Source organism: Vidua macroura, chromosome 24, assembly GCF_024509145.1.
Source record: "Vidua macroura isolate BioBank_ID:100142 chromosome 24, ASM2450914v1, whole genome shotgun sequence".
NCBI classification, from domain to species: Eukaryota; Metazoa; Chordata; class Aves; order Passeriformes; family Viduidae; genus Vidua; species Vidua macroura.
This window is the reverse complement of record NC_071594.1, coordinates 3821588-3836665: the sequence shown is the minus strand read 5'-3', so window position 1 is coordinate 3836665 and position 15078 is coordinate 3821588. Positions and strand designations below refer to the sequence as shown.

The following is a 15078-nucleotide window of genomic DNA, read 5'->3' as shown; positions in this document are numbered from 1 at the left end:
TAAGAGATGTCTAGGTTCTGTTTCAGGGCAAAAATGCTTTGAGAGAGTCCTTAATGCTCTCCTCCTTTCTCATTAGATGAACAAGGTGAGATTTCCCTTGGGACTTGCACCATGCAGGTGCTGAGCAGTCAGAGCAGTGAACAGCTGGAATCAGCCCTGGCTGGGACACAGTGGTCAGAGGAGAGGAGCACAGGGATGAACACGCAGCTTTAACCCAGGCAGGGCTTGGCTGACCCTTTTATCTCCCCCTCCTCTCCTCACGGTGCTCTTGCTGCCTTTAAAGTCGAACATTTGCACGTGGAAGTCCCCAGGCGAGCAGCTGGGGCTGGGTGGAACCTCTGCTGCTGCCTGGCTGCACACGGGGCTGCCTCAAGCCTGCCAGCAAACACGGGAGCACCAGGAATTCCACATTCCCTCTTTGTGCTTGCAGGGAGAGCCGGGAATTACAGAACCATGGAACACTTTGGGTTGGAAGGGACCTTAAAGCTCTCCTTGTTCCTCCCCTTCTCACAGGCAGGGCCACCTTCCACCATCCCAGGTTGCTCCATGGAAGACTTTGCCTGTGCTGATCAAATAATTCCATTTTCTAGGTGGGACAGACCTGACCTGGCTCATCCTTTCTCTCAGAACTCTTTGTTTTAAACCCCCCTAATTAGGGGTATGTATTATTTACCACATAAATCTGTACCACATGGCACTTTCTGATCACAAACAGGTTTATTAGGGACATCAACCACCTCTGTTCCCCAAGGTGAGCAGCAAGGTGCTGGCAGCACCAGCTGGGCCTGAGAGGTGCCAGGACAGCTCGGAAGGGATGAGTTGGAGCTGTCCCAGCCTTGCATCTGCCCCACTTTGGGCAGCACTTCTGGATCTGACACCAGCACAGCCTCTGGCCTCCTCAGCTGGCACTTCCTGCAGTTCAAGCCTCTTCCAGGTGCTGGATGCAGGTGGTCAGGGCTGGGTGGGAGAGCAGAGTGTGGCAGTGGGATGTCTGTGCAGCCCTCCAGCCCACCCAGCAGGCAGTGGTGGTTTTGCGAGGCACTTCCATGTGGCAGGTGAGTGCTCAGGCCTCAGAGGCTGTGATAAAATGAACAAAAAAGAACCCAGAAAAATCCTAAAGGAGCAGCAAAGTCCAGCAGTTCTTCCCAGAGACACTTTATCCACAGGCAACCCCTTTGAAAACAAGCCAAGCCCCTAATTCCATGGCTTCCCTGTTTTGATGAATCCCCAAATGCATTAAAGCCCTTGCAGGAGAGCACACCCGGTCCGTGCTGAGGTGATTTGTATAAATAGCTCATGTACATCTGCTATATACAAAATATTCTGTACACGCGGCGTTCCTCCGTTTGGTGAAGCTCCCAGCACCCCTCCCGAGCCGCCGGGGCAGGAGCTGGCAGCAGATGCTCGTGCCCAAGGCCCCAGGCAGTGCAGGCCGCTGCGTTTGGGGTGAAAAGCCCCTTTTCCAGCAGCCCCACGAGCTATTCCTTCAGCAGCCCCAACTTCTTGAGCGCCTCGCGCCGGTTCTCGTCGGCCGCGCCCTTCGGGGAGATCTTCACGCTCACGGCGGAGCGCGGCGGCCTGGGGAAGCTGGGCAGAGGGTGGGACCTCCTCTTGCTGCTCTTGTCCTTCTCCTCCTGCTCCTTCAGGCCGGCAAAGTCCTTCCCTGCCCCGAGGGAGGCGGGCCGGGGGCGGCTGCGGAGGAAGCTGGGGGCCAGGCGCTCGATGAAGGACATCTTGCCCAGGGAGCTGCTGCTGCTCCGGGCGTTCTGCTCCTTGGTGCTGCCCATGGAGCTGCCCAGCCCCACCCCGGAGCGCTCCAGGGTGTTGGATTTGAAGGTCATCTGCCGGATCCCCGGCACGGAGCCCTCCCCAGGCTGCCCAGGGACGGGGAGCGGCGGCTCCCTGGGGTGGGGATGGAGGTGGGCGCTGGGCTCCCTCCTGTCCTGGGACAGTCCCAGCTTCTCCAGGGCCTCCCGTCGGGCTTTCTCCTTCTCCTTGGGGTCGAGGTGGCCTGAATTCCCCTTTTCAGCAGTGCTGTCGCTGGCAGGGCTGGGGTGGGAGGTGGCTGAGGCTGGAGGTGCTGCTTTTACCTTCTGGTTGTGCTCCGGCACGGGGCTGTTCCTGCTGGTTTTCAGGATGATGTTTGGTGGCAATTTCCGCGGTTTGGGGGCGGTTGGAGGCCCACGCTTGGCATCGGGCTCCTGAGGGGCCTCTTCCAGTGTGGATTTCTCCGGTTGGCCCCACGCAGTCCGAATCTTGGTCTCCTTGGCCGCCTCCCCCTTGGCATCTGAGCGATGGCTGCGCGACCACTCCAGGTCATCCTGGAAGGGGTCTGGAGGATGGATCATCACGGACTTGGTGTGGCTTCCTGCGCTGCCTTGGTCCAGCCTGCCCTCCTTGGGCACCTCCTGTGCAGTTTTTCCTGCTGGCACAGTGTGGACACCTCCTGTGCTGCCAGAAGCTCCGTTGGCTGCAGGGATGCTCCTCGGAAGGCTGGAACAACCTGGGCCTGGAGCAGCTGCCGGGGCCGAGCCGGACGGGGCAGAGATGCTTCTACCACTCCTCTGTTCAGCCCCACGCTGCTGATCTCTGCTTGGAGGGGGAGTCCCGTTCCCCAAATCTGGGAAGAGAGGGAGTTGAAGTCATGCTCTGGACACAGAACACCCCTCAGAATCACAGAATCACAGAATAATGAGGTTGGAAAAGACCTCTAAGGTCATCAAGTCCAACCCGTGCCCTGACACCTCAACTAGACTACAGCACCAAGTGCCATGTCCAGTCTTTTTTTAACACATCCAGAGGTGGTGATTCCACCACCTCCCTGGGAAGACAATTCCAGTACTTTATTATTCTTTTAGTGAAATTTTTTTTCCTAATATCCAACCTGTACCTCCCCTGACGTAGCTGGAGGCTGTGTCCTCTTGTTCTGTCAGAGCTGCCCGGTGGAAGAGACCGACCCCACCTGTCTGCACCTCCCTTCAGGGAGTTGTGGAGAGCAACGAGGTCACCTCTGAGCCTCCTCTTCTCCAGGCTGAACAACCCCAGCTCCTTCAAACGTTCCTCACAGGGTTTGTGTTCCAAGCCCCTCACCAGCCTTGTTGCCTCCTCTGGATGCTCTCAAGCATCTCAGTGTCCTTCCCAAACTGAGGGGCCAGAACTGGACACAGCACTCAAAGTGCTCACCCCTTCTGGGCCAGCACAAGGCTCCCCCCGCTCCTCTGATCCATCACTGCTGGGGAAATGGGATCCTTTGGGCCTGACAAAGCCTCGTTAATCCGTGTGGTTACTGACACCAAGCATGATCCCTGCAAGGTATTTAGATATTGTAGAATTTTGAAGCCATTGAGTTGTGGTGTCAGAAAATTCTGTAAAATATTCATGCCTAGATAGGACGTGTATTGTACATATCTGTACTTGAGAACATGGCCTGTATAAATCGATTTTTATATTTTATATTAAAATCTTATCTGCAGAAGGGTTTCCAGCTCACCCCGGGGCACAGGGCCTTTCCTGGGCTTGGAGGGCTCCCCGTAGTCGGTGTCATCCGTGGACACCCCACTGTCCCCCTCTGCATCCAGGGAGCCAATGGTTTCCTCCAGGAACATCAAACACTCTTTCTCTTCCACAGATAAATAATCATAGCTGTTGTCACTCTGCAAAAAGGAAGATAAAGATAAAAGAATATATATATATATATATATATATATAGTTATATAGTTATATAGATATATAGATATATAGATACAGATATAGATAGAGATAGATAGATAAAAGAAGATATATACTACATATATATTTTTATATGTTATATATTTATATATATACATAAAATATATTTTAAAAAATATATTTATATTAAAATATATTTTATATATTTATATATAAATATATATATATAAACATATACAAAACATATATGTAGTATCTATAAAAATATATCTATGTGGTATATATTATATATAAATATATAAGTATATGTATATATTTATTATTTATATATAAATATATATAAGAGAGGTTTACCTTATACTACATACATACTATATATATACATATATAAATATCTATGTCGTATATATCTAGTATATATAAATATGGATTAAAATATATGTATATATTTATAAAATATATGTGTATATAAATAGATATCTACGAAAAAGAGGTTTACTTTATACTCTATATATGAGAAGTTTACATTATACTACACATATTTATAACTTTTTATATATAACTTTATATATAGATATATAAATACGATATATATTTTAATATATATAATTTTAATAGTTTATATGTTTATATTTAATGTCCAAGTAGTTTAGAGAGCCTGTGACAGCTGCTTGGCCAGTGGCTGTTCAATAATGAGTATTTAGAGCTCCAGAAATCTAGACAACCTCCTCTAAAAATAAGAAATATATATATATATATATATATATATACTTAAAGCCTTTTTTATATTACCCTACTCTGTGGGTCAGAAGGTGGATTATTCTGAACTTGGGAACTTGGCCTCTAACTTTCAGTTCTTTAAATTGAAATGTGAGCAGATGGGTAACAAATCTGTAGGTACAGACACCTGTCCTGCTCAGCAATGCTGAATCTTAGAAAACTCCACAAACACTGAAGGTTTCTGTGCATGTGATGAACTCTCCTTGTTCTCCCATTCATCCCTGAGCCAGAGTTGTTTAATTTTTGTTATATTTGGAGCACCAGGAGATGTGCAATTGCAATATCAGATATCAAGGTGATTCCTGCAATCTGTCATGAACAAAATGAAGCGCAGGACAGGATGGAATGTGCATCAGATCAACAAGCATGGGGCAGGAATTATCCCAGGTGGAGTTGTTTGGCAGAGACACCTTATCCAAATCTTTTACTGGGCAGTATCACAACCAGTTCTTCCATCCCCATTAAACTCAGAGGGTTTGGTTCTGGTTTGCAATACATCAAATGGAAAAGCTGCCAGGACTGAGCTGCTCTCACACGTATCAATTATGCTCCAAGTCAGGCAGGATGTAATTAACCCATCAATCTTGGGATCGGTGTTGGGAGACAAACAACTTTAATGGAGAGATAGTGAAAAATTACACATCTACACCCATGGTCCAAACTCATCCCTGCCTTAACTGGGGAATTCATCTGGTGCCAGGCAGGAGGAGCTCAGCTCGCTGTCTCCTCCAGGTGTTGTCACTCTGCTTGGAGCCAGCGTGACCCAGTTACCCAACTGGTCTGATCCCTGCGGCCCCGGCAGCACAGGAGCCTCTCCAGGGAGAGGGTCCCCTCTGCAGGGATCCCCTCTGCAGGGACAGGATCCCCTCTCCACAGATCCCCTCTGCAGGGACAGGATCCCCTCTCCACAGATCCCCTCTGCAGGGACAGGATCCCCTCTCCAGGGACGGGATCCTCTCTCCACAGATCCCCTCTCCACAGATCCCCTCTGCAGGGACAGGATCCCCTCTCCAGGGATGGGATCCTCTCTCCACAGATCCCCTCTCCATGGATCCCCTCTCCACGGATCTCCTCTCCAGGGACCAGATCCCCTCTACACAGATCCCCTCTCCACAGATCCCCTCTCCAAGAACGGGATCCCCTCTCCAGGGACCAGATCCCCTCTCCACAGATCCCCTCTCCAGGGACAGGATCCCCTCTCCAGGGACAGGATCCCCTCTCCAGGGATGGGATCCCCTCTCCAGGGATCCCCTCTCCAGGGATCTGTCCTGGCCCAGAGCAGCCCCTGCAGCACCAAGGGCTCTCCACACACATGGCAGGATGGGAAGGCTGGGAGTACTCTGGGGCAGGAATTCAGGAATTCACCTGGTCCTGCTGCTCTCTCAGGACCTCCAGCTGCCTCCAAAGCACGGCCAGAGAGCAGATTTGGGCTGACATCTGCCCAAAATCCTCCTCCAGCTCAGAGGGGCGAGTTGGGCTGGGCACCCCGGGGTTACTCACCCGCTGCGAGTGGTTGGAGGCCGTGCTGACCATGCTGTCACAGCTGCCAGAGTTGCAGCCAGCCATCCCCAGCTCCTTCCTAGGCATAGCACGGGCTGCCCTGGAGGCGGGCACGGCGGGAATATCCCGGCTGGAGCAGGAGAAAGGAGAAGCATTAAGTTGTGAGGCTCCCCCGGGGGTGACTCAAGCACGCTGGGAGGGAGGACAGGCAGGCTCTGAAGCTGCTGGATGGAGGAACTGTGCTCCATCTTCAGCTGCTGTCCCCAGGAGAAGGCACAGCTGGGCTTTTAAACATCGTCTTTGAAGTTTTCCTCAAAATAATTGGGAATGGGGTAATCTCTGCACAGCCAGCTCGTGTTGGTGGCTCCCTGCTCACCTCAGAGGGGTGGATAAGAAAAGCTGTAAGCCCAGCTCAGAAATCCCAGCACAGCCCCAGCCCCGACTCATGGGACCTCTTTCCTCTGCCACACCCCGTGCCAGCCCTGCAGCTTGAACTTGTGAACGTGCTGGCCCAAAATGCTGCTGGTTACTCACATCCTCGCTCTGTCAGGAGCTTCCTCCTGGCAAGGAGCTGCCTCTGCCACCCTTCCTTGGGGGCCCCGGGGAGGTGTCCCCAGGGAGGTGTCCCCAGGGAGGTGCCCCCGGGCCTTTGGGGCACGCCTGGGTGTGTTTGGGCACACGGCTGGCACAGCCTGTGGGGAGCAGGGCAGGCTGGGGCTGTGCCCAGGGGGGTTCAAGCAGCACCCCAATGTCCCCTCTGCTCACAGCAGTGTCCCCCTGATGCAGCCCAGACCTCCCATCACCAGTGGGACCCCAGTGTGGCGGCAGCTGCCCGACAAAGAGCCTGGATTTGGGCTTCCCACACTGGGGCAGGGTGCCAGGTGGCAGAGGGGACAGTTATCCCTGCCCAGAGCTCTGCTGAGCACCCACAGAAGGTGTCATTACTGATGGATGCAAAGCACCGAGCTTCCAAAATTCCTGGCACCACCAATTAAGTCTCCTCCACATGCACCACCCTGTTCTTGGGAAGGGAACTGGGCCGTGGGGGCGAGAGGGAGCAGCAAAACAAACACCAACACCCCCTGCAAGACACACGGACCCACGCGAGAGGATTTGCTCCTCGGGAGACAGAGGAGCCCTTTGTGCTGTAACCTGCAGGCAGGAACACACTGCTGCTTTTTTTTCTTGTAGCAGGATCAGGGAATTAGATCCAGCGATAAGTGAGCAGAACTGGCTGCTTGTTCAGAGCGTTAGACCCTGAAAGAATTCCTTTGTAATTGGAATACGCCGCAAAAATCAGATTGCAACACCCACGCCCTGACAGGTCTAATCCCTCCACGCAGGAGGAGTTTAATATTTCAGTCTCAGCTTTGCATTATTTACTGCTTAAGTGACGTTGAAGTAAGTGGTTGCTTTGGAACAGCAGTTCCCTGGATTCTTTGAATTCAGATCTCTTCGTAGCCAGGGATTTGAGCTGTCAGGAAGCAGAGCTGAGCTTGGCGGACTTCAGGCCTCTGCAGGGTTTTGCTGTGAGCTGGAGCATCCACAACGTGAAATTTAGATTGATATCAAAACTAGAGATATAGATTTCTAGATTTACATCGACTCCTCAGTAAGAGGAGGCTTGGCCATGGTTGTTGTGCTGCTCCTGGCTGCCTCCCTCCCAAATTTCAGACAGCAGAACCCTCCTGGGGAAGTGAAAGCCTTGCTGGAACTTGAGTGTGCAGCTGGTTGGGGCCAGCAGGGAGGCATTTTCTCCATGAGGATCCCCCCACCACCAGTCCACTCAAGAAATCACCTTCTCTCATTCAAACAGCATTTGCAGGGACCTCAAGCAGCTGCCATGGCTTTGGCACCCACTGAGCCCCAGCTCACGGGAGGCAAAGTCCAGCCCGAGCCCGCTGGGCGCTGCAGAGGATCTGCACCGAAACAAGAAGTTCCTTTTCCTGCCCATTAGTTCTCCGATGTGATTAGAGCTCCAGCACACTCATCCAGCTCGGGAAAGGGGAAAAATCAGTGTTGAAACCCCCAGTTTTAATGATTCAGAAGGATTTTAGTTCCTTCTTTGTGGTGAGTAACAGCCACAAACTAAAAATGCGACTGAGCGTTTGATTTAAAAGACAGGGGACTCCAAAAGCTGTTTTAGAGCTGGGTTTCAGTGGTGCAGCTCTCTTCCCCAACTGAAAACATATTTGGAAGAAGCTATTTTTTACCCAAATCCAAAGGCCAGGTCCCTCAGCTCTTGTGGCCGTTGCCATAACTGTCCTTTAAAAGCCATCAAAGAGGTGCCGGCTAGCAATTAATGCTAATTGCTTTAGAGAAGAGGCTACTTTCTTTCAGCCAGCACCACTCCAAGCTCTTCATCCCCGGTTAGAGCACCTCGGTTTTGCTGTCTGGGGCAGAGCAGCCAGACCCCTCCTGCCGGGGAAAGGCTTTGTCCTGGCCAGCCCCAAACACAACCCAAAGCAAACCCCCCTCTGCAGGCACCGGCCCAGCTCTGAGCAGCCCAGGGGGACGGATCCCAGCTCAGGGGCAAATCTGAATTTCCTCCTGTCTCAACAGGTAAACGAAGCACCACAGCAGCTGCCTGAGCAGTTTGCTGTCCCGAGCACAGGTTTCCCCAGCTTTCCTCCCTCCACCACCACCTCCAACTCCACCAGCACCTCCAAACCACCTCGTCCAGCTTGGCTGGTGAATCCCCCACCGCATTTCACCCTTGCAAAGCAGAGCCCTGCAGGTACCCAGAGCCCCCCACCCCTCACCCGCAGCCCGTCCAGCAGGAAAAGCACAGAGAGCAAAGGACGAGCAGGAACAGAAATTATTATTAATCTGTTTTGCAGTTTTACCAGGCTGTCTGTCGTTCCGTGCTGCCCAATTCCTTGTCCCGGCCGTGCCTATCCCAGGACTTCTTTGCTTTTCTGGGCTAACCAAACACAGCCGGGTTACACATTAACTCTGCTCCCGCTGCAGATAAGGCTGCGCTGGCCAGGTGGGTGCTCTCAGGTACGTCCTGACAGGTGATCCCTGGCCCCTCACCTGCAGCCAGGGCGAGTGGAATTCATCCTGCAGCCCTGCCAGGCACCTTCCCTGCTGCTTCAGCCCGGGTCCCGGCGTGGCTGAGCCCCCAAAAGCCGGCCGTGCCGTGCCCCAGAGCGCTGGCTGTGAGCTGGCAGCGCCCGGGAGCTGCGGGCAGCTCTGCTCGGTGCCACCCAGCTCGCTCACTTCCCTGCTGTCCCCTGCTGTCCTGGGCACGGCTTTGGCCGGAGACTCCTTAATCCGACATCCTGTTCTGCCGCATAGCTGCTCGCTGACAGCGGAGCGCCCGGCTGAGCCCCGAGCCGAGCCTTGCACACAATAATTACGTCCCAGGCTGGGCGTTCGCACCCAGGAGCGCGTCACCCGCAGCAGGTTTCTTCTCTCGGGTGGTTTGTGCGGGGATGCCGGGAGCTGGTTCCTGCTCGGCTCTGAAAGCAGCCTGGGCTGGGACAGGCTGGTACTTGCATTTCACCACAGCTTCCCAGAGGCCAAAGGTTTGCTGCTTGCAAAGGTTGTAAGGACAGGCAGAAAGTGTTTTGGGAGGGAAGCTTCGGCACAGATTTATTTACGTGCTGCAGGACGGGGTGCCCAGGTCTGCGCAGCTCCGAGGCTCCTTCTGCCTGTCCCGACCTGCAGCTGCTTTTGCCCCAGTTGGCACCGTTCCCTGTGGGCACCAAAACCCTCTGCAAGCTCCTTCCCCGTGCTGGGGACTCCTTCCCCAGGCAGCCTGAGGTCAGTTCCTGGAGCTCTGGTGAAAGCTAAAGCCCCCCAAGATGCCCATCAGGCTCATCCTCACACCGACACCTTCTCAGAACCTCTGCTGGGGCATTTCTCCAGCAGCATCTCCTGCTCTGAGCCCCCGGGACCCTCTGCTGCCGGAGGGGCCCAGATGTCCCCACCCTGTGCAGGGTGACACCGACCCCCAGTCCGGGTGGAGCTGCAGGGGCAGGCAGAGAACAGCAGAGCCTCCTTCTTACCCTGACTTTGGGCTCTGTTATTGAAATCGGAGCTTTTCCTGCTGATTAACAATGCTTTGGCCATTCCCCACGCACAGCATGGACTTGTACCTGCTTGACAAGGTGCCGCTCACTGCAAATCTACAAACACCCTGCAGGAAATTTCCAGGGCTGACACAGCTGCCGGATTCATTCACATTTCCACGCTCCAATGACTTTTTTTTTTTTTTCCTTTAATTTGTATTTTTAGCAAAAGGCTGTGTTGCCACACATGTTCCCTGCTCCGCAGAACGGGGAAGTGGAAACATCAGCTAATTAAAGCCAGGGGAAGACGGAGGGAGAGCAGATGAGCCAGAGGCTCCCACTGGCAATGCTGAGCCCAGCCAAGTGCTGTTCCAGAAGGGAACACGTGCTGGAGAGCAGATCAACAAAGCAGAGGCTGCTGAGAGCCCCAGCTGCAGCAGGTGAGGGATGGGGATGCAGCCAGAGCTGCTGGAGCGTTGTTACGACCAGGGATTGAGGGCAGGATTGGTGCCAGTGCTTCAGGAGCTGTGCTGGATGGCACAGCATCGACAGAGTTTAAATGTGGCAGTAATTAATGAAGTGGGTCTGATTGTAAATTAATGAATTCATTTCAATTTGAAGTGGAAGCTTTAGAGCTGTGTGGGTTTTGTTGAGTTGTGCCCGGTGCTGAGGCTGCTCTGAGAGAGGGAGGAAACCAAAGCTGGAGTAATTTTGTTATTGCACTGGCAGCAGGGTGTGAGTGAGCAGCAGCACGGGGCAGGGGTGTCCTGACAGCAGCAGGACTCCAGTCTGGGCAGTCCAACAGGCAGAGCTGGCTGCCAGCAGCCCCGTATGGGTCAGGAAAGTGTCAGGATCCATTAGGAGAAATCTCGAGCTCCTCTGAATCAGGAGCCCAGAAAGAACCTGTTCTTTTTCCACATTCCTCTCCCTCCAACAAATATAAATAGCTCCAACCCAAAATAAGGTGTGATTTCACATAGATGGCATGAAGGATATGCGAGGAGTCAAATGATGCAGAGAAGACTTCCCAGTGCCCTGGAAGGACTTTGGCAGCTTCACAGCCCTGCTGAGCCTCACCCTGTTCCTAAACACAAGGGCACAAGTGACTCAGGCCTGGGCCCTAAAGGAAAAGCATCCACACGGCGTCACTGATAAGATTCCTGTCGAGGTAAGGACGTTTATTTGACTCTGTGGGACTCTTGGGCACTTTCCTTCACCCAAATTGCAGGCGCAGCCTGTGTGCTGACAGCTCAGTTATGGCAAATAGCACGTAGTTAATGCCTCCTGTTGCACAGCACTCATTAAACCTTCCTATGGCCAAGGAGCTCTATTTATTATCTCTGTTGCACAGAAAGGAGCTAGAGGAGGGAGCTGAAGTGTTCCCATAGCTTGCTTCCCATTAACACCAGAAGTGAGAAGGCAGCTCTCAAGCTTTAACAGTTCCCCAACATTTTCCTCAAGACTTTAATTAAAAATAATAGACAAGGGCGCTGCGATCTTGGACAACCTGACTTTGTTAATTCCTCTGTTGTATTCCTGTTTCAGGGGGGAGTTGGTGCTCAGACAGCTGAAACAGCAGGAGTGATTTCACCCAATTTGAAGGAATTTTATTTGGAGCAAACCTGACAGCAGCTTTCGAGCTGGATGCAAAGGTTGATTTAAAATGCAGGCAGACATTTAATTGCATGGCAGCTGCAATTTTCCAAATAGCAAGCTGACAACTTTTAGTTCCTCTTCTGGAGAGTTTCCTTGGCAGAGAGATGTTCCCAGGGCTGGCCCATGGGTGGGTTCTGCAGTGAAATCAGCCACACACAGATGATTCAGCACCCGTGTGTCAGTCTGATTTCTCAGAACCTCCCCCAGCCCGAGGCTCTCAGTGCTCCAGGCAGCAGCAGAACTTCTGCTCTCTCCTCATTCAGCCCCAGCCCCTCCCCAGAGGTGAAGGGCAAAGCCAACACTGCAGGCTCAGAGAGGTTTCAGCCTCACTGGGGGCTGGCTGCCCCAGAACAGATCCCAGTTCCAGAGCTGGGATAGTCTCCAGGAGAGCAGGATGGGTACAGGACACTGTCCCCAAACTGTCACAATGCCACCCTGTGACTGTGCTCAGGGAAAGGAGCTGATTTGAGATGTGCCATGGCACAGGATCTTCCTTTTCTCAGTGCTCTCCACAGAAACTGCTCTTTTTGTAGAGTTTGCTCAGAACTTTGGAATTAGGTTTGTCCTTCAGAAATTCCAGTTATTACTGATTTTCTCCCCAGCCTGCTCTTTCAGTCTATTGCATCCATGGAGTAGATCTGTGTAATGCTGGACACAAATGTTTGTGAAGCCAGCTTAATCATTTGTATATTTCAATGCATAGAAGATTCTGGAGGGATGCAAAACTCTCTTTACAGCTGAGTCCTGATATCTCAGGTACCATATTTCACAGAATCCCAGATTTCCAATCATTTGGCTTGGAAAGGATCTTGAAGCTCATCTCATCCCATTCTGACATTCAGAGTTCATCCCACCACTAGAAGGATGCCATTTTTGGGATAATTCCCTAACTGTGTCATTAAGGGCAGGAAAATCCTAGTTAAAAAGTACTAAAAAACACTCTAATAAGAATTTTTAAAAAGAAAAAGAGTTGTACTTTAAATCTATCCAGACTTTACATTTTAAATAATGGAGATACTTTTTGTTTGAGAAAATTTAGGAGTAAGGAGAAATTTTTCTTGCAGTCAAGGACTTGTTCTTTGTCAGCCTGTAACAATCCCAACTTTTACAACCACGAATTACAGGTATATCTTTTTTAATCAAAGAGATTTTATTTTCTAGGCAACAGAAGAGAACATCCAAGCAGTGATAGTGACACACATCTCCCTCCAAGGGAACTGATTCTCTGTTAGCAGATTCCCAATGCAAACATGATCTAGCAAAGCTCAACACTCTGGATTAAATAAAGCTCATTTTTCAAATACTGCAACTGAGAAATACCAAGAAAAAAAAAATTACACACTTCGAGAAATCCATCCAGGGCACAAAGCTAAAATCTAAGGGTTGCTCCCCAAAGTCAAGGCAGACAATAAATATGGATCTTCCACTTGTGTTTCAAAGACACCTCGTGCACCTCTCTGAGGTAGGTATTGTGTCCATGTGACAGATGGCAAAGGGGAGGATCAGCTCCTTGTCCCAGGCATGTCCCTGCTTCCCTGGGAAAGCTGAGAGCACACCTGGGGCTTGCCAGTCTCTTGGTCTCGTTCCTAGCCAGTATTTCAGCTCAAGTAGTTATAACACAGTGTAATCTTCAAGTTCCTTTGAACTGTCAGGTATTTCTGGAGGTTTTTAAGCATCAGCTTCTACAGGGCTGGGTTTAATGTTGGGTTTTGGGGGGTTTTTATCTTCTTTTCCTAATGACAGGCTAAAAGCAGAGTGGGGTTTAATACTGGAAGCTAAGTGGCTTTCTATAGGGAACTCCCAACAGTGCTAATGTGTGTTTTAATACTGAATTAAAAACAAACCCAGTCCATAGTGCTCTGAGTGATCCTAGGCTGTTTAATTATTCAGCAAAGCACTTAAGTAATTATGTTCTTTCTTCAATAAAACCCTCCTGTATTTCAAGATCCAACTGGAGCCTCTGCTGAGAACTAGAAATAAGATTTTTGCAGAAAAAGTGGTGTTGTTGCTGCACCAGTTTGGTCAGGTGCCTGAGGGAACAGAGCCCTTTCAAACTGGGTTTTAGGTTCCACGTGGAAAGTGGGTTTATTTCTGCCTCAGCCCGAGGACACCCCTTCTTGTTCCCCAGTCTAAAAGTGCAAGGAAGGTCACTCAAAACAGTAACAGAAGAATGGCAGGCAAAGGATATTTTAAAATTCAAGAAACAAGGACGTGTTGCAGGCATTTCAAAGAAAAAAAAAAACCCAAGATAAATCCCCTTCAGTAATATGCACCTTTACAGCACCTTTTAAAAGCCCTCGAAAGCACTTGCTGTTAAGCTTCACAACCCCACTGTGAGGTAAGATATTCCAATTAAACCAATTTCACCTTCCCTGATTCTGAACAGTCCAAGGAGTGGGGCACTTTTCCCAGCTTATTTTCATCTGCATATTCAGCTGCACCTTTCATTATCACAATGAAAGTCTTGCTACTCCACAGTCAGCGGTGGCAAATCAAACACATTAAGGCAGAAAGCAGATGGAATTTCAAGCCTCCCTTCTGGCTCTGGCCTCCAGAGGGCAAAACTTTTTACCAGCAAAGAGTGAGAACTCAACCTTAAAGTGCTCATTCACAGTATTTGGAAACTGGAACAGCTTAGTAACACCATGGCCGTGATTGGCTCTACTCAAGTAAAATATTCAATGTATTTAACAGATGCTAATTAAGTCACTTCCCTAACTACTCACTTCCCTCTTGCAGGAATTTCCAATGCTACTATGAAGAAGAATCCCAAGTATTCCAGGAAACATGCTTATGCTCTGATGCAGTGTAAACACCGGGGGGTTGAGAGTTATTTTTCAAGCAACTAAAAACTACCTACGGAGGATTAATAAGTTTTATTCAACACTTATCCATCTACTCATTAATTTAAAGGCTACCTTAAAGCTTAGAGGCCATTGCTTTCCCTAAAGTTCTCTGCACACAAACTACACAGTCTATTCCTGATGGTACAGGGCAGCTCAGAGATCCTCCTTCCACTACAAATTGTATTTTGCTATTGTACTTGATATTTCCATTACAAATCATGCACCACACGAGCAGTTTCACCTCTGAGAGCTGCTCAGCCTAATTCTCAGTGTAAGTGTGAATGCCTAATTCACTCTCAGTGTAAGAGTGAATGTCTAATTCACTCTCAGTATAAGTGTGAATGCCTAATTCTCAGTGTAAGTGATGCTGATTTGTGTGTTTCCCAAAGCCTCAGATTAACTGAATTACCCTGAAAATGTACATTCAGCACCTCAGAGGTGGATTTTACAGCAGTGTTGGACAAGCCTGGCTGTGTCTGTCTGCTCAGATCACACACACACACACACAGAGAAGGTGATGAAATCAAGGTGTGGCTGCCACTGTCCACCACCTGCCCAAGTGCCATCCCTATTCCCAATCCCCTATTCCCAAACCTGCGCCTTGGCCGCCA

General features: G+C 50.4%; 1 protein-coding gene across 2 annotated transcripts; it reads right to left on the bottom strand.

Annotated features, from left to right (window-relative positions):
• Positions 1 to 698: 698 nt before the first annotated feature.
• On the bottom strand, positions 699 to 9444 carry C24H1orf116 (chromosome 24 C1orf116 homolog). Of its 2 annotated transcripts, XM_053998224.1 has the most exons (5): positions 8986 to 9003; positions 8796 to 8872; positions 5950 to 6079; positions 3491 to 3653; positions 699 to 2620 (listed from the first exon to the last, which is right to left on the bottom strand). In XM_053998224.1, exons 3-5 carry the CDS (start codon positions 6034 to 6036, stop codon positions 1479 to 1481), a joined length of 1392 nt encoding a protein of 463 aa, XP_053854199.1. In that variant the 5' UTR covers positions 6037 to 6079; positions 8796 to 8872; positions 8986 to 9003; the 3' UTR covers positions 699 to 1478. The 2 variants fall into 2 exon arrangements, with proteins under 2 accessions (XP_053854199.1, XP_053854198.1); XM_053998223.1 differs by lacking the exon at positions 8796 to 8872 and having other exon boundaries at positions 8986 to 9444.
• Between the last annotated feature and the right edge of the window lie 5634 nt (positions 9445 to 15078).

Bases quoted from the DNA above. Each gene is read 5' to 3' on its own strand.
- C24H1orf116 (XM_053998223.1), bottom strand. From the start codon at position 9,011: ATGAATTCCACTCGCCCTGGCTGCAG. The intron at 6,080-8,985 runs GTGAGGGGCCAG...CTCCTGCTCCAG, and splicing joins TCCACTCGCCCTGGCTGCAG to CCGGGATATTCCCGCCGTGC. The intron at 3,654-5,949 runs GTGAGTAACCCC...TCCTTTTTGCAG, and splicing joins CCTCCAACCACTCGCAGCGG to AGTGACAACAGCTATGATTA.